This window comes from Podarcis cretensis (genome assembly GCF_951804945.1).
Source record: "Podarcis cretensis genome assembly, chromosome: 1".
In the NCBI taxonomy this organism is placed as follows: Eukaryota; Metazoa; Chordata; class Lepidosauria; order Squamata; family Lacertidae; genus Podarcis; species Podarcis cretensis.
Window position 1 is genome coordinate 137,709,630 of NC_137170.1, and position 27,415 is coordinate 137,737,044.

At 43.8% G+C, this 27,415-nt stretch overlaps 1 protein-coding gene across 8 annotated transcripts in view; it reads left to right on the forward strand.

Moving 5' to 3' along the window:
- Nucleotides 1-319: 319 nt before the first annotated feature.
- Nucleotides 320-27,415, forward strand: part of FN1 (fibronectin 1) — a 75,061-nt gene continuing 47,965 nt past the window's right edge. For 3 of the 8 annotated variants that reach the window (XM_079975067.1, XM_079975070.1, XM_079975068.1), the window contains exons 1-12: nucleotides 321-491; nucleotides 2,830-2,958; nucleotides 4,792-4,929; nucleotides 6,754-6,885; nucleotides 7,554-7,691; nucleotides 11,512-11,670; nucleotides 13,075-13,266; nucleotides 13,772-13,951; nucleotides 17,937-18,113; nucleotides 18,618-18,770; nucleotides 22,874-23,002; nucleotides 25,006-25,149. In XM_079975067.1, coding sequence (XP_079831193.1) covers nucleotides 338-491; nucleotides 2,830-2,958; nucleotides 4,792-4,929; nucleotides 6,754-6,885; nucleotides 7,554-7,691; nucleotides 11,512-11,670; nucleotides 13,075-13,266; nucleotides 13,772-13,951; nucleotides 17,937-18,113; nucleotides 18,618-18,770; nucleotides 22,874-23,002; nucleotides 25,006-25,149 — 1,825 coding nt within the window. In that variant the 5' untranslated portion in view covers nucleotides 321-337. Of the gene's footprint in view, nucleotides 492-2,829; nucleotides 2,959-4,791; nucleotides 4,930-6,753; nucleotides 6,886-7,553; nucleotides 7,692-11,511; nucleotides 11,671-13,074; nucleotides 13,267-13,771; nucleotides 13,952-17,936; nucleotides 18,114-18,617; nucleotides 18,771-22,873; nucleotides 23,003-25,005; nucleotides 25,150-27,415 lie in introns of all 8 variants that reach the window. The other 5 variants (XM_079975065.1, XM_079975066.1, XM_079975071.1 and 2 more) reach the window with 3 other exon arrangements.

A 27,415-nucleotide genomic window follows, 5' to 3' on the forward strand; every position in this document is an offset into this window, starting at 1 on the left:
CCCCCCCCGGCCCCCCAACTCGGCTCGCCCCTCGCCCCTCGCCCGCCAGCCGCGTCTTTTGTTCGCCCTGGAATGCAACTCCCCACGACGTCACCCGCCGGCCCGGGCCAATCAGCGAGCGGCTGGCCCTTCCGAAGGGGTGTCCCGGCGGCTCCTCCTGGCGGGGTCTCCGGCGCCCGGAGCTCCATATAAGCCCGCCGGGAGCCAGCGCGCTGCCCTTCTCGCCAGCTGCAAGGAGCAAGAGGCAGGCAGAGCGCTCAGAGGGGCCACGGCAAGGAGCCCCCCCCCCACCGCGAAGGAAGAGGCGCTTTCTTTGAAGTCCGCTTTGCTGGCCAAGATGCCCGGCAGCCCGTCCCGGCGGCGGCTGCTTCTGGTGCTGCTGAGCCTCTCCTTGGGGGCCGGAGTCCAGAGCGCCAAGGTCCCGGCCGAGAAGACCCGCCGGCAAGCCCAGCGCATCGTCCAGCCCCCGGTGCCGGCCGGCCAGAGCAAGCGTGAGTGCTCCCAGGGGGGCGAGCGGGGGCCGGGAAGGAGGCAGAAAGCCCCCCGAGGGTCTCTCTGTTTCACATGCGTTTCTCCCGAAGGGTTTAATCAACTCGGGAGAGCACAGGAAGTCTCCCAAAGTTCCTTATCCCGTCCTCCTATTGAGCGCTGTAAACTTGCAATCCTGTAACGGATTACCTGGGAGGGAGCTCCAGTGAATTCACTGAATTGCAGTATGAGTTGGTGTCGTTGTTTTAAAAAAGTAATTAAATCCTGATGTTTAGTGTCTCAAGCAAGACGCATCCAGCACTTTGCATGGGGCTCTGGCTATTTTTTAAAATATCGGTAGTGTCTGGGTTGTTGCTGAATAATGGAGGGTCCTTTCAGAGAAGAGACATCTGGCAATCCTATTGTGCTTTGGGCAGAGGTGTGAATTGATCTGGAAGTCTTCCTGTTCCTCTCCCTCAGCCCTCCCCCCAACCTTGTGCTCTCGAGATGTTTTGGACTAACAGTCCCATCAGCTCCAGCCCCTTGCAGTCGGAAACATCTGGAGGGCACCAGGTTGGGGAAGGATACTCTTGCCCAACTCCCTACCTGTTTTCTCATTACTTTAAAAGTAATTGTGCAGTGTGTGTGCGCGCGCTATTCAACACATGGGGTTTTCAGAATCCTGAAATATTTGCTTCTGCCTAAAAAATCGAGACATTTGCCAAAGCCCTTCTACTTAAAACCATCAGAAGTGGGAGAGAAAGCTTTCGAGGAGGTGGATGTGAGGGGAATGTTTTCTGGCACTCCAGTCTGTTAAACATGAAATACTTGTTCTAGGGAAATAGGGTGAATAGAATTTACCCATAACCTCACAGGGCTTGCAGACAGGCTCCCATCCAGGCCATGACAAGACCCAGGTCCACTTAAGTCAGAAAGCTAAAGTTAAATATCATTGCTCTTAAAGGGAGTCTCTGAGTAAACATGTTTAGATTTGCACTGTGTTGATTTAACTCAAGTTTCCCATTTTTTGAATTCACGCACTTCCTGAACACAAGAGTGCATATTAATTGTTTGCTACAACAATTAAACAGGACAGTAGATGGCTAAATAAAGGCTCCAAGCTATCTAGGAGCCTAAGCCAACTAGTCATGCAGCCCATAAAGCTATTGGACTACACAGTGATAAATGCTTAGAGAGAAGAGAGGCCACTGGGAAATCCATAGATTTCTTTTTGGGTCTATCTTCTCATGAAAGGACACTAAGCAAGGTTACTTCCTCAAAGATAAGGCTCCACTGCTGGTGGGCTGGTCTGTGGGGCAAATGTCCAGAACTTTCAAGAAGCAAAGTCGGCAGCTGCTCAACCAAACAGTGTTTCTGCATGAAATAGAAAGGAACTACAGTGGTACCTCAGGTTACAAATGCTTCAGGTTACAGACACTTCAGGTTACGGACTCTGCTAACCCAGAAATAGTATCTTGGGTTAAGAACTTTGCTTCAGGATGAGAACAGAAATCACGTGGCAGTGGCAGGAGGCCCCATTAGCTAAAGTGGTACCTCAGGTTAAGAACAGTTTCAGGTTAAGAATGGACCTCCAGAACGAATTAAGTTCTTAACCCGATGTACCACTGTATCCACGCTGTTTAGTTGATAGGCCTAAATATCTTCCAACTTGCTCTTATAATGCTTCCCTCAGAAATCAAATAATTGTTCCTTATGGATTTTCTTCTTCTTCTGCTTAGAAAAGCAGCCTTTAATGCAGCGAGTTTGTTAGAATGCCACAAATTATGTTTTACAAGTTAAATGCAGGATATAACATTTGTTTTTCATTTTAATAAAAGTTATTTGAAAAAAGTGTCAGTCTACCCTAGGAAGTGCTTTTAATGTAAAACTAAAAGTGAGGAAAATGCTTGGAACTGGAGGACTGTGCTGTGTCTTGGCAAAGACACGCCTGCCCAGGAGAGAGAGAGTCAGAGTTTTGTCCAACTGCACTGGGGTCTTGCCATTGTCTTGCATGAAAATTTGGATCAGGCTTCCTAGCTGAGCAATCTTTTCCATCTGTTAATGCATTGCTTCAGAATTTGAAACCTCCCGTGGTTCAATTTGAAACATGGTGGAAAAGAGACAGACAAAATCGTTTTGAATTCAAGCCGAGTGCTGATTATCATGCACCTAAAAACCTTCATCCTCTTACTGAGGTTTCAGGATGCAGAAGGAATGCAGCCTCTGGAGCTAATGTATATTCCATGCATGCCGAAGCTCAGATCCACCCCACCCCCTTGCACATACATCTCCCCCTTGCTTGGAGAACCACTTGTGGTCCAGACAAATGAATGTAATTGAAGACTCCTCTTTCTTTTTCAGCTGGCTGCTATGATAATGGGCAGCACTATCAGATAAACCAGCAATGGGAGCGCATTTACCTGGGGAAAATTCTGGTCTGTACCTGTTATGGAGGGAGCAGAGGGTTCAACTGCGAAAGCAAGCCTGAGGGTAAGCAGAAGATTGCTATTACTACCACCACCACTCCTACAAAAACAATATTCTGGGGAAACTAGACATTTTTTCAAAACAAAAGATGTTGAGCTAAACAGAGCTACTTTGTCTGAGAGTATCTTTAAAGGTAGCCTGTTCTTAACTCATTTTACTTCTTGACTATCCTCCCCACAACCTTGTTTGGCTTTGATACCTCTGAGTGTAGGACTGCCATACATCCGGATTTTCCCAGACATTACTGGGATTTCAAAGGCGGAATTGATGTCTGGGGGAAATTCCGAAAGGCAAGGTGGCACTTTGTCCTGGATCTTAGGCAAGTTAGTTGAAAAATCGTGGATTTTTTGCGTTTTCATAAAAGAAAGCTCAACAATTTGGGAGGTGTCTTGGTTTTTACTTTTTGAAATATGGCAACCCTATGTGAGTGTATCTTTGCTTCTCCTGTCTATTGTCATGTGGAAGTCTTCCGGCCAACCACTGTACCATTTTGTGCTCTTCACTGCTGCTAGTGAAGCGATTTCCAAACAAACTATAGGCAGCAAACCCTCTCTTACAATGATGTGTCTTCCAGGGAATCTCTACATGGTCAATAGAGAATGTTCCTTTCCCTGCCGCTCTCAGCAAGGGCTATAGAAGATGTACTAGGGCATACAGAACATTTTGGGCCTCATTGTCTGAGGAGTCTCCAGAAGAGTAGCCTGGAAATGCTTAGCGCTCAATTGCAGAGAAAGTTTTGTGGGGATGGGCAGGCTCTCTCCAAGAGTTGGTGTTGGTGCCCCCTTTGCCTTAAATGTGTGGATTGGCTTACTTGGCTTTAAAGGGGAAGGAAAGACAAGTCTATCAGTGGCTAATATCTGTGATCACTAAATTGAGCCTCCAGATTCAGAGGCAGTCTACTTTTGCAGACCAGATTCTAGAGACAGGCAATGGGAGAGGGCTTGTTGGGGCTTTGTGCCCTTTTGGACAGCTTCTTGGAAGCTTCTGACTGGACATGGAGAGAAACGGGGTTCTGGAGCAGCAAGCTCTTGCTCTGATCCAGCTGGGTTCCTCTTAGGATTGCAGGTGCCAGGTGCTTTGGTTACACTGTCTGCAAAAGGACACTTGAAATGATAGTATTAAACTAGAAGGAACTTGTGGGGAATAGATGGCAAAGTGTTAAAGCTAACTGAGTCAGGCTTTTTTATTTTGGGGATAAGATTGGCAGGAGGGGTATAAAGCAGTCAAGAAGGGGAAGTTGAGGAGCAGCATGCATATTAGCTACAGCCAGAAAGCAGATTAGCTGGAGATCAAGAAGCTCTCCCTAATGGAGTGATGGCTATGCACTTTTTAAGAGCAACCAGGACAGTACAAACCATGGCAATGAGGAATGCATGGCCTCTCTTGCAAGAAAACCTAGGGAATATTACTAGTAAAGAAGGACTCCTAGTTCATGGGATCACATCTTATGCCACAAGGGACCTGAGGTGGGACTATTGGGCTGAGTCATTCAAATCAAGATGTGAACTTCACTTCTGGGTGGGCCCTGCTTTGATCTCTGCCCATTCCCTCCCTGTTTTTCTTCCCTTTCACTCCACCATACAGGTTTCCTTCTCTGACCCAACTTGTGTGTTTCTAGGGCTCCCTTCTTTTGCTCTTTCTGTCTTAGGCCCTCTAGGATCTAAGAAGCTGAGCCAAGTGCAGCCAGAGACTTTTCTGCCTGCCTCACCCCCTAGGTGACCCAGTCACCACCCCCTGATCCCTTTATGCATGACAATTTGAATGGCTGGGGAGGGGGATTAGAACCTGTGTGCTACATATTCTGCTATGGTGATCTACTCTTTCCTTCCCACTCAGCGGAAGAAACCTGCTTTGACAAATACACTGGAGCTACATATCGAGTGGGGGAGACTTACGAACGACCGAAGGACTCCATGATCTGGGACTGTACTTGCATTGGGGCTGGCCGTGGTAGAATCAGCTGCACTATTGCAAGTACGTATTGGAGATGGAGAGGTGCCTAGGTGCTCAGAGGCAAATGTCTTATGTGCTCAAGACATTTACTGACACTGTTGGGGCATTACAGAAGTCCACCATTGCCCACCACCAAATTGCAGGAATAGCAAACAATCTCACAAGTCTGTAAGGAATTTTCTCAGTTGAAAAATTCACAGTTCAGTCAGGAACTTAGCATGTGAATGCTATAGAGAAGCCACAAGGTTTCCATTGTCTACCCCAATATCAGAATAAGGACTGTTATTCATGATTATAACTACTATGTAAAGAGAAGCAACTTGCCTTTATAGCATGCAAACTTTATGAATAAGTGTTTTTATTTGTTGATATGCATAAAAGAAAATATTTCTTGAGTCAATTACTTCTTTTTAGTGGACACTTATAGGTATTCTTTCTATCAAATGATTAGCTTTCATTTCCATTTGGTGCAAAGAATTTGAACCATAAATTTCACTGTAAAGTAACATGCATAAAAAAACCAAGAGCAGAGAGATTATTTGTAGTGGAAAATGTGCAAGAAGATCGAGGAGGTGTAGGTTTGGCCTTGTGCAGCCAACCCTTCCTGCGAGTTCACGCAGGAGCACTCCTGCTGGGGCTGGAGTGCCCAGATAGGGAGCCCTGTTCAGCCTGGTTGGGGCAGGTACAAATGGTGCAGCGCAACGTGATCTGAGAGGATGACGGAACAAACACTCCATGCAGTTGAATTTGGTGGTGTATGTGGGTGGAGACCTGTGGGGGAATAGTTTCTTTGGGGTTATTTCTCAGTGTAAGAGGGTTTTTTTTATTGCTGTTTAAGAAGGTTTACTGTTTGAGAGTTTTTTGTTGTTGCTGTTTGAGGAGGTTTTCATATTCTGTTCAAATAGACCCCCCCCCCCCCTTTACATATTGTCTACCAAAGATCCTTTAAAGAACCTGCAGTGTTAATTGGCAACACAGCAATCTCTGCTACAAATGTAAGGTTTTCCAAATTGGAACATAAGACATTTCTGATATTACAGGAGTTTGCCAAGTTGTGGTCATTAGACATTTCTTCAACTTAAGTGATGCTTATTTCTGTTGCCCATTTTGGAAAAGAGCTCAGACTGTTCCTCTAAGAAGGACTGCCTGTAGGACTGTTGAGGAAAATGGCTGCTTTATATAACACCTCACACTGGTCTGCAGGGCAACTAAATTGGATACAGGAGTCTAGGAAGTCACTGATGCTTCTGCTCATCTATGGGGAGGAGCCATCTTTCAATGGTAGGGCATGTGCTCAGCAGTGGAGCATATGCCCGCACTGCCTAGGGTGGGCGCACTCCCAAGGGGGGCGTGGTGTGGAGGGTGCCCTCCCAGGCATGGGATAGCTGCTTGGGTGCACGAAGCGCTGTGTGTGCTCTGCAGCCAGGGGTGGAGCGAGCCGCCGATGGTGGACATTCAGCCCACCGCCTGCCCATGACTCCCAAGCCTCCCCCAGCTGTCAAAACGAAGGGGAAAGGGGGGAATGCCGCCGGCAAAGCGGTGCAGCTCCCCCCTTCCCTTGATGGCTTGGGGTAGGCTTGGGAGTTGCGGGCGTGCTGAATGTCACCCCCCTCAGCAAAGACACCCGGAGCGGTCTGCCCCCACTGCACCCCCTTCCTCTGCCCCTGCATGTGCTTTGCATGCAGAACTAGTTAGAAAGGTCTTGGGTAGCAAGGCTGGAAAACATAATTGCCTAGAAACTTGGAGAGTTGCCACTAGGCAGAGGAGACAGTGCTGGACTGGATGGACCAGTCCAGTGTCTTGGTATAAAGGAGTTCTGTCTAATTCTATGTGCAATTTTCACAGATCGCTGTCATGAAGGAGGTCAGTCTTACAAGATTGGGGATACCTGGAGAAGGCCTCATGAGACAGGGGGCTACATGCTGGAATGCGTGTGTCTTGGCAACGGGAAGGGTGAATGGACTTGCAAGCCAGTTGGTATGTATTGGTTTATGTTTGTTCCTGAGGTATCAAATATGGATCTGCAAGCACTTCAGATTCAGTAAACAAAGCTCTTTATGGCAATGATTTGAGGTAGATGTTGGCCTCTTGATTCTTTGACAGGATACTTTCTTTCAAAGATAAATGTGTGTGTATGTGTGTACACACACATATCTATTTCTCCTCCCTATTTTATTGCTTTGAGTATGTTCTAACATCCTTAGGCTGTTATATATGGAAATCACTTAATGTAGCTGGTATGGCGATTGGGCCTATTTCTCACTCAGGCGGTCATCCTGAATCTGAGGAAGCTCATGATTGAATGCTCTCAAATACAAAACAATTCCTGCTACATAGAAAATGAATATAGCATTCAAGCTACTTCAGAGCATTATTTTTTCTTTGTATGGAAAAGGAGTCATTCATGTGATTCCTGCCCATGAAGTCTGAAGTGAAAGGTGAACACCGTAGTGAGAACTGGGCCTCATGTCTGACATATTTTCTAGATATCCACATGCTGTTTTTTCACTTCACCTATTAGTGCAGTTTGGAAGGAGATAATGGAAGCAATTTCTCCTTCCCCTCCTCAGTTAAGAAATCTTGTTTCATCTTTTGACTGAAGAACTTTAATAACCAAAGTATCTTTCACAAATATTTTTCTGTAGCTGAGCGGTGCTACGATAATGCTGCTGGGACTTCCTATGTTGTTGGAGAGATCTGGGAGAAGCCCTATCAGGGATGGATGATGGTGGATTGTACTTGCTTAGGAGAAGGCAGTGGACGCATCACCTGCACTTCCAGAAGTAAGTATCACCTTAAGGCAGAACGATGGCCATGCACCAATATGATTTTTGTGATAGTCCAGCTCCCATTAGCTCTAAACAGCATGGCCAGTAGGGAAGATGGGAGTTGTAGTCACCTGCTGTAAAGTATTAAGTGGAATGCACAGGCTGCAAGACTAAGCACACACTTACTTGGGAGTAAGCCAAATTGAACATACTGGGGCTTGCTTCTAAGTAAACATGAGTAGGATTGTGCTACACTAGTACAATCTTGTGCATGTTTACCATGCTATCCTGCTGTGTCCTGTGGCTCTTAAGTATACCTAAGACTGTGGATGAAGTGCTAATCATGCTTTATCTTTTGATGTAACTCCTTTCATTCACACTGTAATTGTCCTCAGGGTAATTTTCCAGCTTGCTCTTTGGTCTTGCACTTCATGCTGGGGAAAGTTTTCCCATTCTAGGAATATTGTAAAATTTGATCAGGAAAGCTGTAACCAGTCCATTCTCTTTTAGAGAAACTGGAGATAGACTTGTGAACTTCAGAAGCAGCTAGAGTGTTCTCCTAATGCTGTTTCCCAGATACACTCAGAATTACCGACAGATAATTTAGTGCTGCATCAATTATTTTTGCCACAAACTTAAAAGTATCTTCAGGAAACCATTGGTTGGAGACTGTGGTTTTGTCTTCATTGGAATTTACTAGGAAGGCACTGCCTTGGAACCTAGAATAATTTAGAGTGAGGAAGTTCATTGAAGGAAAGTTTCCTGGTCTTTCTCTGCACCAGCCACCTGTGTCCCTCTTCCCCAGTACCTGTTCCATGTGGTGGTGGTGGTCAGGTGGCCTCCTGAACAGTGTGGGATTAGGTTGAGGACTGAGGGAATGGGTACATTTCCTTCCCTGCAGTTACTTAAGTTAACTTATCTGAGGACACATTGTGATTAGGACTGGAGTTTGAAAGATAACCAAAGCAGTGAACTGCTTGCTACTCAAGCATTGTAGATATGCAGTCCTCTGTATTAACAGCTCTGAAATGGAGCAGTTACCGTGAGGTGTGTGTGTGTGGGGGGGGGATCCCATGTATAGGTGATGGAGCCATTGGCATACATAGGAAGCATTTTTATTCTGGAGTTTGAACCAGTGAAATGTTTACAAGAAAAGCTTCCATGTTTTTCTTTTTTTTCCTTTTAAAAAAAAAAGCCACTTAAAAGTGAGATCACTGACTGAATGTAAAACCCATATAATCTGACTTTGGAAACATCTGGTCTCCTAAACCTTGTGTCTGGTAGGTTTTGAGATATCTTCTTTTAGTTTTTAATTGGTGAGGCAAAGTCATGGCTTTTTACTAACATAAACAATAGGATTTTAATGCCCAAACCCTCAAAGTAGGTTTGCTCTGCCTCCATGGCAATAATACTTCTGAATACCGGTTGACGGAAGCCACAGGTGGGAAGAGTGCTCTTCTCCTCAGGTCCTGTTTGTAGGTTCCTCTCAGGCATCTGGTTGGCCACGGTGAGACCAGGATGCTGGACTAGATGGGCCATTGACCTGGTCCTTCAGGAGTTGTCTTAGGTTTTACGTTCATACAAGATTAAACTTTAAAGCCCTGGAAGACAACCTTTCATTTGTAATTGCAGTATGACTTGTGGTGACAATACATATGCATTACCAAATGGGGAAGACCAGGAGGTATAATGTTTGCAAGTACCAGTAAAAAGACATGATCCAATTATTTGACATTGATATAATTTGTTTCATGACATGATTTGTCTATCATGATTTCTCTCCTACAGTTTACTGTAAGAGAGAACAGAAAGTTTCGTTATCTTTCTGAAAGTTAATGAAGCATCTTCTACAAATCTAAAATGGAAACAATGGATTCAATACAAATGGTAGATACATCTTTGCTAATAATCACAGGTTTTACAGTGTTGCCCCATAGAATATCTCAATAGCCCTATGGAGTGACTGTTCCTCGTAGGCAGGCGAATTCTTGGGTTTATATAGCAGGGATGAGGAACCTCTGGCTCAGAGGCCCAGTGTGGCTCTTGGGGCCTCTGTATGTGGCTTTGGGGACTTCCCCAAACCACATACCTCACCGGCCCAGCTCCATGCTGCCTTTGACCATTTTTTTGCCTGGCTTTAACTGTGATAATGGCTCTTGATTTCTTGGATGGAGGTTGAGAAGCTGAGCGATTGTAGAGGAGTTGTAGAAATGCCTGACTTTGTGTGGTTGGCATGTAGCCTGTTGTACAAAACTAAGGGTTACATCCGTTGCACTGTCCATTTTTGCCTCTGGCCAGCCCACGGCTGCCGTGTAGTCACCAGAAAGTCTGCTGATGAGGGAATGTCTCCCGCAGGCTGGAAAATGGACCCAGTCCTTATACGGCATGTGAAAGAGCTGCTTGCAGATGGCATTGGGTTTGTTTATATGGATGGATTGGCATTTTGATTCCTGATCTATGTTGATAACCATATCTGTGGACTTAAGCCCTTTCTGTATGTTGTTATGGAGTTGCTCCACCACCCACAATAACACAGCCTCTGTTCTCATTTTGCTGCACTGTTGTAGTCATTTTGGGGGATCCCCCAAATTCAGGCACCAGTTCTGGGGAGTGAGCCCCACTGAGCTCATTATAACATACTTCCGATGGAATGTACTGTTAGAAAGCTTAGTTTTATTGAAGCTTTTCTGGCCTTTTTATGAAGCATGCAGCTGCTGGCCACCCAAGGATGGAGATCTCCTTGTAAATGAGCAGGCCTCTCAGAACAAACCACCATGTTTTATTCCCACAGAAGTTTCCTTGTTTCCCAGCTCTGAATGTTTTGAAAAGTGCTTTCCCAGGATTCCATTCACACACATGAACTTGGTGTATAAAACCACAGACCAGTTTCCTTGCCAGGCCATGGTATTCTGTCAATCTGATCTCATGGCTTTCTCAAGTATTTCCCACATGTTGGTTTTTGTGGCCAAAGTGCAACAGCTGAGAAACCATTTGGAGTGATTCAGAGGTTTTCTTCTACCCAGCTCCAGTATCTCCAGAGGGTGCCCACCCCATGACCCTGCATTTCTCAAGGGTGGGTTTCAGCTGTCAGGCACAGTGGTCAGGAATTTCCTGGTGCCACTTTGTTTCAGGGAGAGCAGCTGCATGAATGGTGATGTCTGCTTGCACAGAGAGGTGCGGTGAGTGTGGTAATGTGTGCAGGAGAAAGACTTGAAGCTATCAGCATGTGGCGGGAGGAGAGTAGAGGAAGGCAAGCATTGGAACAGAATATTTATTCACTGACCAATGGATGGGCCAGTTTGTATCTTCCTTGGGCACTTGCTTCCTAGGGCACAGGAGGAATGTTTTCCAGTGTACATGACCAGTGGCAAAGTATGTCCCTCTTTGGCCCTAAGGTATATTTTTAATAGTCTCATACATATGTTTGCCATTACTGGGAGGGTTGCCTGTGTATCTGGTTGGCAGGATTTAGCCTCTCATAATTGTCCAAACTGCAGCAGGCTGTTGAAGTTGTTCATATGGGCTTTGATAAAAAATCCACATCTGTCACTGGGCAACTGACTCATCTTTCTGTTTTAATCCTATAATTGCAAAATCAAAATAGTGATTTATCTCAATCCGTTGTTAACTAGCATGTAAATTTTTCAAAGTAGTAGGAAAATAAATTCCGCTTGATTCTTGGCAACTAAAATAGACTGTTGGTGCTTAATTAGATCAATCTGTATGACAGATCAATTTTTTACCAGTCCAAGTGGATCGAGGTATCTGTAGCACATGGGCTGCTGAAATGGCAGGGGCTTCATTTCCCCATTGTGTGTTTTCATTTCCTTTACAGACAGGTGCAATGATCAGGACACCAAAACATCTTACAGAATTGGAGATACCTGGAGTAAGAAAGACAACAGAGGGAATCTACTTCAGTGCATCTGCACAGGGAATGGCAGAGGGGAATGGAAGTGCGAGAGGCATTCATCTCTCCAAACCACAGGCATAGGTAGGTGATCAACCTGGATATGATCATGAAATCTAAATGCATCACATTGGTTCTGTAACTGATTTGCTTCTTTTTCCTGCCTCCTTCCTACACCTTCCTCAGCCTCTCACAAAAGAGTCCTTGTTCAGTTTGTGGGACTTAGAGGGACGCGGGTGGTCATCATGGTGTTCCGTTGCACCAGAGACGGTTTAGTTCTGCTGGCCACATGACCTGGAAAGCCGTCTGTGGACAAATACCAGCTCCCTCGGCCTGAAAGCGAGATGAGTGCTGCAACCTCATAGTCACCTTTGACTGGACTTAACTGTCCAGGGTCCTTTACCTTTTACCTTTACTTGTGGGAAGAAGTTGGTTAAGCTGGGATTGTGTATAGACGGGAGGAGCAGTAGGAGGCAGTGGCACTTGTTCTCTTAATAATTGCAGGCTGTGTGTAGCAGGAGTGGGGATGGGGGCTGGAAGATTACAAAGCCTATGGGCTTTTCAGGTGCCATGGCTGTCCTCTGTTATGCTATATATAAACTACTAGCAGGGAGTTCCTGGAGCGGCCCAGGTTTTCAAAGAAACCCAAACATATGATGACTTTTAAATTGATAGTATAATTTGTGAGAGTTTGGGCTGTGTGCACACACATACACCCACACACCAACCCAGGACTCTGACCACGTGACCTTGCCCTGAATAATTTTTTAGGGGTGGAAAAAATTATGATTAATTATGAAATAATGATTAATTTGGGTTCATTTGGTCCACCAGCTTGATTAAAAAATGACTCCTGGCCTGCAAACATAGATGAAGACCACCTCCTTCTCCTTGGAAACCCTTGTGCCAAGTTTGGCAATGATGTCTCAAGAGGCATCCAGACTTGCACAGGTTGGAACTGTACCACCAAACTGGGCAACAATATTTTCAGTGGTCTCCAAATTGGCATATTTTGAACTCATTGTGCCAAAGTCACATTTTGGACCGCCATATTGATTCAGAACAACAGCCGGGGTCCCAACATTGATGAAAAGTGAGAACCCTCATGGCAATACAACTGGAGAGGCATTTGAACACACAGAACAAATGGGCAAACCATTTCCCAAAATACATAGAAGATAAGAACCCTTGGTCTGTTACAGCAAGGAAGTTGGACACAGGAATAGAAGCAAAGGTGCCTCTGAATACCACATGCTGGGGAGAAGCCTTTACTTTTTCTTTAACGTGTTCTAAAAACAAAATAGGCTGAACAGTTAATGACTTTTATTTCCCCATTTCAAATCTTGCAGATTTAATGAAACTTTAATTGGTTGATTAAGTGACTCAAAGGAGATAATTAACTGGCAAAGATGCTTTAATCAAGGGACAGCCCTGGCTTTATGCAATGTGAACTGCAGGGTTTAATTGCTATCACACTTTCCTCTGAAGGAACTGCATCTGCTACCATCACAGATGTGCGAACGGCGCTCTACCAACCTCAGTCCCAGCCTACTCCATATGGGCACTGCATGACTGACAATGGCATGGTCTACTCTTGGGGGATGCAATGGCTGAAGACACAGGGGAGCCAGCATATGCTGTGTACTTGTCTGGGCAATGGAGTCAGCTGCCAGGAAACAGGTACGGGGCATTTCAAATTCATAAAAGATTATCACTTAGGGATACTTGAGACTAATTGTAGGGGCTAGGTTTGATTGAGGTAGGTCTTTTAAAGATTGGCGCATCTTAGGAGAATGGATCACACCGTAGCTGTTTCACTGCTACCAACCGCAGTAGGACTCAACTGGATCATGTAAAGGTACTGAGGTGCCCTGCCTATTTCTTTGATCTCCTTTGACTACTATGCCTGAGTCACCATGTATGTCCCCATGTAACACTTATTGCTACGATGTGATCATAGTTTAGAGAAGCAAGTCTCCCCATTCAACATCTCTCCTCAGAGAAAGAGGAGAATACAAGAGCATTGAGTACAACAGTTGGATGGTGCTGTAGAGTAAGTTATGATAGCTTCAAGCTGTAGGGAAAAGGGAAAAGGAGAAAAAAGCTCACTGTTAAGGAAGACATTGCATTGCATTGTATTTGTGGTTAGATGATAGGATAATGATGCAAAGTTTTGTTTCTAAAGCTGTGACCCAAACCTACGGTGGCAACGCCAATGGAGAGCCTTGTGTCTTGCCATTCACCTATAATGGGAGGACTTTCTACTCCTGCACTTCTGAAGGCCGAACTGATGGGACTCTCTGGTGCAGCACAACCTCAGACTTCGATCAGGACAAGAAATACTCTTTCTGCACAGAACAAAATGGTAAAATTCTTTAAAAGGAATACATACTTGGGAGAAATAAGGTTTTGGGAGGGTAGCACTATCCACAGTGGCACAGACCCATTAACTGAAATTTGCCATTGCTCTACTGAATTCAGTAACGGACTGTTTTTCCCCTAACGTGACTTGTGAGGATGGAGGAAGATGCAAGAAATACAGAATATAAAAGTCTGGTGGGTGTTGGTAGAGCAGGATGAGAAGTAGGATTTGAATCATAACGACCAAATAGCCACAGGCAGGTTATTTATTCTGCATGTTTCCATTTTATAAGACTGGAATTAACAGTAACATGACTCACCAGTTTACTGGCACTCAGACCATAGTCTGAAGAGAATGTAAATCTAAATAAATGAATCCGCCACTCAGGTTCACAACTGGTTTCTTCTTGGGAAAACTGCACTTCCAGAGATTGGGTTGGAGAATTCTTCTTAGGAATGATTGGCTAAGGAATGTTTGGAAATTACTCTCTAATTTCACTCATGTGCTTCTGCCCTGTGTCTCATCAGCTGGTTCCTGGAATTGCACAAGGAGTAGTATGTGAAGTTAGAATATATATGCATGTGCAGTTACGTACATAGTTTATTTGTATGCTACCTTTTCACAGTTCATAGCATTCTCAGGGCAGCTTACAACATAAAATTACATAACTACAACATAAAATGTAATTATAAACAATAAATAAAACACTAACACATACAAAACCAAGCCGAACAATTTTCACATAAATCACAGCCAATTCAAAAATAAAGATACAAAAGACCAGCAGCAACAACCCTCCCCTCCCAATGAATACCCCATCCCCTACGATGGCAGTTTGCTCCTTCTAGTCTTGTGGGGGAAAGAGATTGGATAGAAGTGAAGCTGATAGTTGGAATAGAGCTCTGCATCCTGGATCCAGGGCCCTTTCTCTGTAGTTGTCTGACTGGCTTCTTTTTATTTTTTCAAATTCCACCAAGACCTATGTCCATATTAGGCTTGAGGGGAAAGACGCCTCATGAGTATGATCAGTGCAATGCTCTGATGTCACTCCTTAGATCTTGAATCTGCAGCCAGGTTGCCATATATAGCAGCAAACAGAACCTGAGTCTTATGTGGCCTTTTCCCCCACCCCCACCCCAAAGCCTTTTGCCTCTGAGATGGGGAGGGAAATTTGCATTAAAGCAGGGATCCGCCTGTAGAGCAAAATAGTGCAGCAGGGAGTGGAGCTACTAGCTTTATAATACCAAGGCAGAAGCTGCCTGTCCAAATGATGTTAATGCTTTTAAACAATTGATTTGTCCATTATATAAAAGAAATGCACCCAGTGCTAAAGTGCTTCAGATAAAGGATGCCTTCTGGAGTCTCCTTATCTGAATTTCTCCCCAGATTTTAGGGTTCTCAGTTAATTGATCTTGTTTGCTAATGTGCCGGTGCTGCTCCACAATGTGTCTTTCTTCCATTTTTTATTTCCATTGTTAATGCAGCTGAGCTGGTGTAATTTGCTATAGTTTCCAGTTTCCAGTCCCCCATTACAGGCTATCAAGGTGCACAAGTGTTTATAGAGTATTGCACTAGCACTGGTGACACCACAGTTCCAATATGCACTTGACCCTGAAGCTCTATGAATGACGGTGAAACATTGTCAGCTCACTGCCTTGCAGGTTTGTAAGAATAAGGTGCAGGGGCAGGAAGCAGGGAGAAGACCCATATTCATCACTTTAAGCTCCCTGGAGGAAAGGCAGGAAAGGAATATAATACCTAAATAAATAATGAATAAGCACACTGGTTAAAAGATCACATGAAAGGGAGAACTGATGTGATTGCATTGTTAATCAAAATCAAAGTTTGTAAATGTCATGATCTGTGTAAAATGTGTTCTCCAGTGCATAATCTATTACTTACTTTGGATAACTAGTAATCTGCCTTCTTACTTGAAATGAGTATATTCCCAGCTCTTTTAGTTGCAATAAAAAGCCCTGGAAGCATTTGAGCTCAGGTGATGCTTTCTAGTAACAAGAACTGCAATAGCTGGTGGCACACAACACTGACAGGACCAGTGGTCAGCTGCTTACTGGGAGGGAGAGGAGTGAGGTAGCAGGCATGACTGGCATGGTGCAAACGCACCAGCGAAACCAGTCCAGTGCTTCCACCAGTGCAGTTGGGTCTTCCTCCTCAACCTCCATCTCAGCAAGCAGCAGCAATACAACCAGCAGCAATGTACAACCAATACAGAGGTCAGGTAAGCCCTGCTGCCCCATCATTTCTGAGTTTCATTCCTTTGTTTACTTAATGTTCGTTCATTACTTTCATTTCCAAAAGTAACAACAGCTGCTAACAACAACATACAACCAAGTTCTCATGTGCCTGCCTACTCTGTGGCCAGAAATTGGGGCATTACTTTCATGCTGCACCTACTTTTATCCCACTTTGATCTTTTTAAAGAAGGAGCTTCCTTTAGCAACTGGGAGTGGCATTGATTATAATGTTGCCATGTCAAGGTCCACATGGAAGAGGGGAAAGAATAATTAAAATAGAACCACACAAGCATCTGCCTAGTCTTACTGACTATTTTAAACCATTGGGTTGTAATTAGGGATATAAGTTAAGGTCTTATTTAAAGGCTTAGAGAGTCGTTCTGCTCTCAGGCAATCTGCCCACCATCCCACTGATTTTCCAGGATTTGAGTAAATTTGTCCGTGCCCTGCCCTAGCAGCTACTTCTGCACTATGATGAAGCTGTAAAGTCAGTGACCTCCCATTGCCTCCAACTTAAAATAGCCCTTTATCCCCCTCTCCCTCTCCTTTATTTACATGATTAAGAGCAGAGAGATGTTATACAGCCCCGACCAAGGAGCAACGGCAGATAAAATTAATAGACTGTGCCGAAATGGCAAAATTCATGGGAAGAATTAAAAACCAGGAAGAGTTAACTTTTAATAAATGGAGAAAATATATAGTTTATTTCAAAAAAATTATTGCAAACAATTAAATTCATTAGCAGGTTTGATGTAAACTTGTAGCTAAAGAATTGAAATAAGGAATAATTAAGGATTAGTAAAAATTGGAAGTATAAAGGAGATGCAGGGGGGGATAATTCTAACACAAGGACACACAAAGGGGTGGGAGAGAAGTCAAAGGATATGTGCTTTGCTTTGCTTTTTTATGTTTTGTAAAATTTGAAAAATTGAAAATTAAAAGAGCAGCGAGATGTCTCTTAGTGCACATCTTAGTGCACACTTAGTGCTCTGGTTTCCCAGTGCTCCAGCGATGTGTCTTTATCTTTCCCACCCAGTCTCTGGATTAGAGCATAGATGAGGCCCTGTTTTAAAAAAAGCCTGAGGATCAGCTGCATTTCTGAAGCATCAGGGAATGAAAATGATGACTGTATTAGATTCACAATTCTTGGGTGAGCAGGAGTCCTATCTGGCTTCAACTCTTGAGAGCAGAGTTTGGTTTTCACATTTGCCAGGAACTTTTTTTGAGAAAACCATTTGTGTACAGATGGAGGACTGCTTTCGCAACTTAACAAGAGTGTAGACCATATTGGTTAGATGCTTTGCAAGTTTATTCCATTCACCCTCACAACCACCCTGTGTACAACCAAAGGCTGTATCTGAGGATACATGAAGTCTTCTCACAAATTTCTTTTAATATTTTATTAAATTTTTCTTCAGAAAGAACATAACTTAATCACATAACTAATAAAGTGATGGACATAATAATTGGGGGGGGTGTGCTTAGTTGAGGGTAACTCTGTATAGGTTTTTTGAGGAATGCCCTGCTGAGCTGGAATTTAAATCAAGCTTTCTTAAGAGCAAAGACTCTGTATTGCAGCAAATTGCATACTCTGAAGTGACATATCAAAAACACCACTATCCTGGATATTATGATGTTATGGAGAGGGGTCTCTGTGAATGGCAGTCATGCTAAGAAGTCAAGATAAGGCTTTGCAATGTCCACTTCCATGAATGGCTATTTCTGTCTTGCAGTCTTGGTTCAGACACGTGGTGGTAACTCCAATGGAGCCCTGTGCCACTTCCCCTTCCTCTACAACAACCAGAATTACACTGACTGCACTTCTGAGGGACGGAGAGACAGTATGAAGTGGTGTGGAACCACCCCAAACTATGATGCTGATCAAAAATTTGGATTTTGTCCCATGGCAGGTATGTTGAACATATATTTAGTGAGAGTCCAGTACTAAGATGTTTGACTGGTGCTCTAATTCTTTGCAGATTGTGAAAGAATTTTGTCTATGTGATGCTGAAAGATCACTAATTGAGCCTCAGCAGCTGTCTATAAATATTAGCCTCAATCATATTCAGCCAATATTCCATTCTGGAATCTAGAACCTTGTGGGAATGCATCTTGTCCTTAATTCAAGCTTCAGCAGTAGCTGTAAATTCCAAATTGCATCCCCCTCCCAATGTAAATTAATCTCATTTGATATGCGTTGCTGAAATAGTTTTACATTACAACTTTTAGCAAACACATTGATATTAAAACTCTTATGGAATCAGTAAGACAGAATGAAAATTTGTTCAAATATTTTAACAAAATTGTTTGTTCAAAAAAGAAGATTGCCACTGTACTTTGCTTAATATGAGGTATGGCATACACAAACATAGGCCCCAACAAACAAACCTCACTCTTTATTATTCCTTGAACAGCTCATGAGGAAATCTGTACCACCAATGATGGAGTCATGTACCGTGTTGGAGACCAGTGGGACAAACAGCATGACATGGGCCATATGATGAGGTGCACTTGTATGGGAAATGGGCGTGGAGAGTGGACCTGCATTGCTTATTCTCAGCTTAGAGGTATTTTCCCATTTCTGCTTGTATGCTCAACTTGATACGGCCATTTGCAGTCTGTATGACAAGGATTAATCTAGAGTGGTCATGTGGTGTGGGTGCACGGGGGTGGGTAATCTTCAGATATGATTTTGTTGTTGTTGTTGTTTAGTCGTGTCCGACTCTTCATGACCCCATGGACCAGAGCACGCAAGGCACTCCTGTCTTCCACTGCCTCCCGCAGTTTGGTCAAACTCATGCTGGTAGCTTTGAGAACACTGTCCAACAATCTTGTCCTCTGTCATCCCCTTCTCCTTATGCCCTCAATCTTTCCCAACATCAGAGCCTTTTCCAGGGAGTCTCATATTCTCAGGAGGTGGCCAAAGTATTGGAGCCTCAGCTTCAGGATCTGTCCTTCCAGTGAGCACTCAGGGCTGATTTCCTTCAGAATGGAGAGGTTTGATCTTCTTGCAGTCCATGGGACTCTCAAGAGTCTCCTCCAGCATCATAATTCAAAAGCATCAATTCTTTGGTGATCAGCCTTCTTTATGGTCCAGCTCTCACTTCCATACATCACTACTGGGAAAATCATAGCTTTAACTATACGGACCTTTGTTGGCAAGGTGATGTCTCTGCTTTTTAAGATGCTGTCTAGGTTTGTCATTGCTTTTCTTCAGATATGGTAAAGCTCTCTTAATTCTTTATTAATTTCTAGATTGCATTATTCCATTGGCTTCATTGGGAATTGAGGGAATCCCTGCAAAACTCAGGGCATTTAGTGCAGCTATGAGTAATAATGGGCAAAGCTCTTTGCTCTCTTGAGCGAAATCTTATGAGGAGTGTAGTAGTCTCTGGTGGAAAATTTCAATTCCTGAAAATCGCTAGAGACACATAGACATTTGCTGTGAGACAAAAATCTCACACACAAACTTCTTGAATCCTTCTTTACCATTTGTGCATTTGAGGCTTGGTACAGACCATTTTTGTCTCCTCGCGGTTGCCCACAGGAGAGCGTGAGGCTGGGCTTGGAAATCCGATGGTCAGCACAAGGCAGTGCCAAAGTGGCTCCACCATGAAGGGGTGGAAGTTTAGGTGACGCTGGTGGTCCTTTGCCAGTCTGCTGGGATGGTGTAAATTGCAGCAGCTCCACAATATGGCATGGCAGTGGGCCTGCACTCATTTCTCTGCTGCTTTGCCATATGCACCGCAAGCAATTTGAAATCTCAGCCTGATCTTCTGGCTTCTCAAATGCTGCTTTGTACTCCAATGCTGGATGGTGCCCAAAGCCAGCATTCAGACTTCTGACCTTGAAAAAAGAAAAGAATTGCTGAGTAAATATAATACATTCCCTTTGAAATGGGATAAAGCATGTGCAGATGAAATACATGCATACTAATTTGCATAAACAGAATCTCAGGCGCTTTAGTATAGGATCTCCTGTATCTACCCTTTTGGTACCATGTAGACACCACTCCCAGATTAGTTTGGTTGGTAGTGATGTGCCGAAGGACGAGTGTGGAGCTACTCTCTCTTCTTCAGTGATATCTTCCTTGGATGAGGAGGAATCACTAATCTACAGGAAACTGGGTAGGAAATTCTACTGAAAGTTCCTGAGTCTATGGATAGAGAAGTGCTTACACAGCATGAAAGAAAAATAAAAGAAGGTGAGAGTGCAGACATTTCATCATCTTGCATTTGCCTCACACCAGTGGATTACTGTTTAGAAGAAACAGGGTGGAGAGAAGACTTCCAGCTGCTGCTGAAATGGAATATAATTTATAGGGGACAGTCTGTTCCTGATTTTTCTTTGGCACGTTATGTAGCTCCGTAACTTCCCAGTTCCCTGTGTTAGTGTTGCCCAAAGTGTAGGTAGGCTTAGAGTGATCTCTAGTTGTGTTCGCCCTTCTGTGTCACTACTGTGCTCTCCACTGAAGTGGTGATTCAGAATTAAAGCTGATTTTTATTGCCACTAGGAGATCCAGTTGTTATTCTGTACACCTGAGGAACTGGTGTTGGAAGGAAAGCAAAATACATTTTAAGATTTTGAATTGTGTTGGCTTTTCAGTCTTTTTATGAAATTCAGTATCCCCCCCTCAGACCTTTGTAAAGAAATTGGGAACAGGGCTGGGCGATATTAGGTTTCCAACACTGGGGTGTATCACCAGCCAAACATCATGCTTTGCTGATATACTGTGATGTTGAAAAAAGATGCATTGTCCCCAGTGCTTTGCTGGTCAGGGCCAAAGCAGCTGAACCAGGTCCACTCAGCTGGGGGGTAGGAGGGCTGCTGCCCCACAGCTAAGCGAGCCCATCCTATGGTAGAGCCTGACAGACTCCGATTGCAGGACTTCTTCCGCCTTCACTGGCATGGGTGGGTTGGCGGGCAAGCAACCTCCTTCTCTCAGGAGAAAGAGGCATCTCTCTCTCTCTCTCCCTCTCTCTCTCTCTCTCCCTCTCTCTCTCTCTCTCTCTCTCTCACACACACACACACACACACCCTTGCCCAAAGATGGAGGGAGCCCAGCGATACAGCTTGTTTCTCCCTCTGCACTGGCATGAGGGGCAGACTGCGATGGTGGTTTTACTCAGCAGGATATCTGCTTCTATCGCCCAGCTGTAGCTGTTTCTCCCTCAGCACACTGGGCCTGGAGGGACTCAGGAGTGGTGGCAGTTTCACTGAGTTAAAGCATTATTGGGGTCTGCCCCTGATATATCACCCAGGCCTAGAAGACTGATACTGAGAGTAATTATAGCATGAAAGAACCAATGTTAAAACACACATACACACAAACAAGAGTGTTGGGTGAGCAGAAGCCCCTTCACATGCAACTGGCTCCGTGAGAAAAAGGGGCTGTAGGGGGGTGCCACTGGCTGCAGCCCATTTGTTGCACCACTTTCTCAGTCCACGCACTGAGTTGAGGGGGAATCCTCTGCATGGACTTCCACACGAGTTGACCACCGGAGATACTGTGAGTGTCTTTCCCTTTTGTAGATGTCCATTCTCAGCACTTGGATGTTGAGGGCAGGGAAGCTGTGCAGCATCGGTGGGTGGGGTTTAAATGCCTGAATCACTTTCCTCTAAAGATGAAATACGGTCGATTCGCAGCTCTGCATTAGGGTGTCAGCTGTTAGCATTTCAGTCAATCGAATGAAACAGGGTTCTATAACACTATGCATGAAGGAGATCATAAGGCTGGTGAGGATGCAAGTGATGCATACAGCTATTTTGCACCCATAAAACTAGCTTTTATGGTATGTGCAAGGCCATAGCCTGGATTTGCAGTTGTTTCTATTTCTTCTCTTTAGCCTGCTTGGTTTTTAAACAAAGACTAAGGATTGAAGCAAGAGAGAAAGCACGTTGGTCCCAAATACAGTGGAGCCTCACAAGACGAAATTAATTCGTTCCGCGAGTTTTTTCGTCTTGCGATTTTTTCGTCTTGCGAAGCGCGGACTTTGGAAAAGCTTCAAAAATCACCAAAGTCTTCAAAAACCTCAAAAAAGGCTACCACACCGCGTGCTATGAGTTGCTCCTCGAAGTGAATGCACGGTTTTAAGAAAAAGGAAACAAACTTGCAAGACAAAGGAAACAAACTTGCAGGACGTTTCCGTCTTGTGAAGCAAGCCCATAGGGAAATCCGTCTTGTGAAGCAACTCAAAAAACGAAAAACTCTTTCGTTTTGCGAGTTTTTCGTCTTTCGAGGCATTCGTCTTGCGAGGTACCACTGTATAATACTCGTTATATTTAGTAGTAGTACTTGCTGCCTGATGTTTAATAGCCTTGTAGAAGAAATAGCAGGATAGTGGTCAGAGACTTAAGGGGTTTTAGAGAATGAGCCCTTTATAGAAATTGCATGTTGTCTAGATTTTATTTCTCGCATCAGAATCTCAGTGCCAAGAAAAAAATGCAAGCTTGTGGAGCAAGGGGGTATTTTAACCTGATTGTGTAAACCTATAGTTTTCTGTGTTTATGTGAAAATTGGTTAATTCTCTGTAGGTGACTTTGCTGTGCTTTGGAAAAACTTGTGCAACTTGTTTCACAATAGAGCACCATTAATCGGGTGAGAGCTCAGTAACCTGTATTTGTTCAAAGTAATCAATAGCACAAATATTGTACTTGTATCTTAAAACAGACCAGTGTATAGTTGATGGGGTCACCTATGATGTAAACCAGACCTTCCACAAACGCCATGAGGAAGGACACATGTTGAACTGTACATGCTTTGGTCAAGGTCGGGGAAGATGGAAATGTGATCCTGTAGGTAAGTCCATTCTCAACTGAACTTCCTGAAATATCGAGAGCCAGAGAGAGGGGGAAGGAGAAGCACTTAATGAACAGTTAGGCTTTTGCCAAACCCCAGTTTGATAGCAGGTATGATAATAAATGAGTGAAGCTACATTTGATGTTAAAAGTCACATCACTCCATCTTTTAAAGGCTGCATTCTCTGTAAAACTATTGCAAAAATCTGTTACCAAATACTGCCTACCTAAAGCTTTGCTAATGTAACTAGTATATACCACCTCTTCACAGCATTTGAATGTAGGTTGCTTATAAGCCTGTAGTATACACAAATCTCCCTGCTTGCCCATGAATTGGGGCCATAGCATTTAATTTTCAAAGATGCAAATTGTAATAATTTTTAAAACTACTCCCATGAACGTTTTGAGATGACTTTGGTTTCTCTTTGACCCGATCCACCCTCTTACTCACCTTTCTCCAAACTAGAAAGCCCCAATAGCATAGCCTTTCCTCATATGGGAACACAGTTTGAAACGTTCACCATGAAGTTTTTCTAGTCTCTTGAGCCAAAAGAGCTTCAAAGCCAGTTCTAGCAAATATTATCTTACCTGAGGCTAAGCCTGTTTTATTTGGCTGACTGTACTCTGCTAGGACTAATGAAGATTTGAATTGTGTGAACAGCACTCTTGAACCTGGTCATAGCTAAGACTATTTCTAAGAATAAGCACATGGCTATTTTCTGACCAAAAAAACATTCTTAATTTTGTTTGCATGTTTAGGCCTGGGTGTTTGATAGCTGATTATTTAATCCCTGGGGAGCTTTAATGTTTTTCCTATCAAGCATTTATAAGGTCTTAGTGGTTAAGTTCTTCTTCATTTAAAATAGATCTGTGCAGGTTTTACTGAACCACATTTTGCAGCTTAGTAAATGTGAGGCTCTTGCAAATGGCTCCTTGGGGGAAAAGGGAGTTTTGTTTGAAAATGAGTTAGAAAGTTCTGTAAAATGGGCTGTTTCCATCTTTGCCATGCATTTTTTTGGGGGGGGGAATTGCTGCAGTTAGCACCTAGTAAAACTTATTAATAAATCTCCCATCTGCAATGCACTAAGATAAATGTGAAGCAACATGATTAAGGCTCATTTAAGTATTCTGGAATTTCAGAATCTACTTTCCACTTAAAACTCTGCTCCTAATAGTATAGTTTGGAATTACAGGGACAGTGAATAAGAGAATACAACGATCTAAATATTGAAATGGCATGATTCCACACCCCTAAAATACATGAAATTTTGCTATTTCATGATATCAGCAGAAGCAGAACTAAATTTAAAAGAAAGCAAATTTTGGCCATTGGTGGAGTTACAAATGGGATATTTGTTACGTACCCCAAAAGCACTATTTGCTGCTTTCACATTTTCATAATAGAAACCTAGAGAAATACGAGTAAATCTGCTCCCACCGAAACAATTCCCTTCTACACAATTATTTATTACATCAGAAAGCCACAGACTCCTTGACTAAATCCTTTCCTCTCAGCTTTAGTTTTCAGTCTGCATGATAGAATTAATAATGGTAAGTTGTGTGAGAGCTGTGTTGAAGGGTTCTCTGCTGTAGTCTTTCTATCTGGCCTTGGGCATGCGACTTTCCCTTAATAGGTGGGAAGAGCGCCAGGAGGCGCATGAGGAGGAAGGTTTTGAATAGAATTCATTCCATTCAGGCACAGGAACCTGCTGGTGATAAGGTTCCAACCCTGGGCCAGTGACTCAAGTGAGAAATGGATCCTGGTGGGTTGCCCCTCTAAAAGACATGCCAAGGCTATGCTATTTGCAACAGATGGGGAAGCCCCAGCTGGGCCCACTTTGAAACCCCACTTCTTGTGAAGAGGTTGGGGGGGAAATATGGGAATTTCAAAGGGCCACATGGAAATGTGGAGACAGGAGTGTTGAGTCTGTAAGCCTGAAGAACCCCGCACTTGAAATTTCTGTGAAATAACCACACACTCCCCACTTGGTTTTCTGCTTCCAGACCAGTGCCAAGATTCTGAAAGCCAGACCTTTTACCAGATTGGGGATTCGTGGGAGAAGCACGTTCATGGTGTCAGATATCAGTGCTACTGCTATGGGCGTGGCATTGGAGAGTGGCACTGCCAGCCTTTGACTGCATACACAGGTAGGAAGCTGTGGGATGAACAACCCGTTGTTGTTTCTTAAAGGATCCAGTATGTATCCTTTGAGCATGTTTTCTTGTTTTCAGTGATTCCATGTGAGCAGAACTTTGCATAAGACCCTTTTCTCTTGCAGAGAATCCTGTTTCCTAAGAATCTTATCTTTTATGGTTTTAATGTAAGAGAGAGAAGTTAGAAAGTAATCAGGTCCAAAACATGTGTCCCATGAATTACAAGAATCAAACCTGCATGTCTTTAATGTTATTTCCATTGAATTGTACATTTGGGTCTCTATACTATTCACATTGTGATTTTTAAATTACTATCATTTTAGCATCCTTCCAGCTGCCTCTTCACCATATTGATTTTCAGGGCAGTGGTTACTCTTTACTTGCACACACCTTTCCTTCTTTTAGCTGTCCAGACTGTGGGGTTTTTTTTTAATGGATTTTGAAGCTCACTGTTAGATACTTTTTTTTCCTCCTGGTGGGGCTGCTTCTATGCTTCTAACAGCTTCATGGCAAGGATGATAGCTTTTAGTACCTGGCATGACCAGCTCTCTGAACAAAATGTTTGAACTGTCCTGATCACCCAGTTCCAGGAATTTTGCATAGATGTGGTTGATATGAGTTTGTTTGTTCAGCTCCAGCCTTATGCGCATACATTGATAAGAGAGGCTGTTGAGTTGACCTTTGGGCTTTCAAACTGCATTTGCAGCTTTGTTTTTACGAGCTTTTAAATTTATGGATGAGCATAACAGTGCCTAGTGGTAGGTGGTGGCCTAGTTATCCCATAAAATGAATAACTTGTGAGTAAGCAGGAGTTTATTGCTTCCGCATATTGATTCTGGGATTATAGTCCGGGAATTGCAAGATTTGCTTTGGGAAGTGTGTCTTTCTTCTTCCCAACTTTTTGCTAATATAGGATTAGACAGGGTTTGAGGTTGGACTGGAGCTCTGTCTGAAGACTTGTGTGTAACTCAAGCATAGTTGCATATCCTGCACCATTGAAGATGAAGGAACAAAAGACACCTTTGTTCCAGGCTGAGTCAGTGATGGATATACAGTATTTTGTTAGGGGGAGACCTAGACAGTCTCGCTGTCTTGCTTTGCTGTGGGTCAGTGAACTTGGCTGCAGGATTATATGGCCAGAAAGTTCTAAAAGGTAGTTAAATCCTATCACTGCAAGGCAGGGTTATCCATTCATCATGTGCTTATCATGCGCTGATCCAAACCATCCAGAGCTAGTATGTGCTTGAAGTGTAAGGTAAGATGTTGCCTACTAAGCGGATGGCTCCCTTCCTTAAGCAATATGGAACTCCAGTGTTGTGGGGAAAAACATTCCCAGATCAACATTCTTTGAGGGGCAGTAGTAGAGGGAAAATTAAGGATTCTTTTCCCACCTTGCCTTCCTTCCTTAATAGTCCATTACAATTTTGGAATGGTTTATAGTCATTCTTCTGAGATAGTAGTCCATAAATTTGTTGGAGCTTCTAATTTGTTTATTCAAGGGAATGTCCAAGAGGTTGAAGAAGGAAGTACATTTTGTCCTCTGGTATAGATAACTGGGGTTGCAGGTGGCGCTGTGGGTAAAAGCCTCAGCGCCTAGGGCTTGCCGATCGAAAGGTCGGCGGTTCGAATCCCTGCGGCGGGGTGCGCTCCCGTCGTTCGGTCCCAGCGCCTGCCAACCTAGCAGTTCGAAAGCACCTCCGGGTGCAAGTAGATAAATAGGGACCGCTTACTAGCGGGAAGGTAAACGGCGTTTCCGTGTGCGGCTCTGGCTCTGGCTCTGGCTCTGGCCAGAGCAGCGATGTCACGCTGGCCATGTGACCCGGAAGTGTCTCCGGACAGCGCTGGCCCCTGGCCTCTTAAGTGAGATGGGCGCACAACCCCAGAGTCTGGCAAGACTGGCCCGTACGGGCAGGGGTACCTTTACCTTTTATAGATAACTGAGTACACATAACTTGCACCAGCTGAGAATGGCATAGTAACACAAACTTTTCTTGGGAAAAGTAAGTAGTAATCAGGAAAGAACCGGGTTCCATTTTTATGAATTTTGTAGTAGAAAGTGGCATACATTTAAACATGCATGCACTATGTTCCACCTGTTGCAAAATATGTATGTTTTGTACTGAGATGGGAAAAGTAAATGTTGAATGAGATGCAGCCCAGACCAGTTTCACAGCCCCACTCAAGATTATTTATTTATTTGTTGAGTTAATATCCTGCTTTTCCATTGGCATGTTCAAGGCAGTTAACAATGTTGCACAAA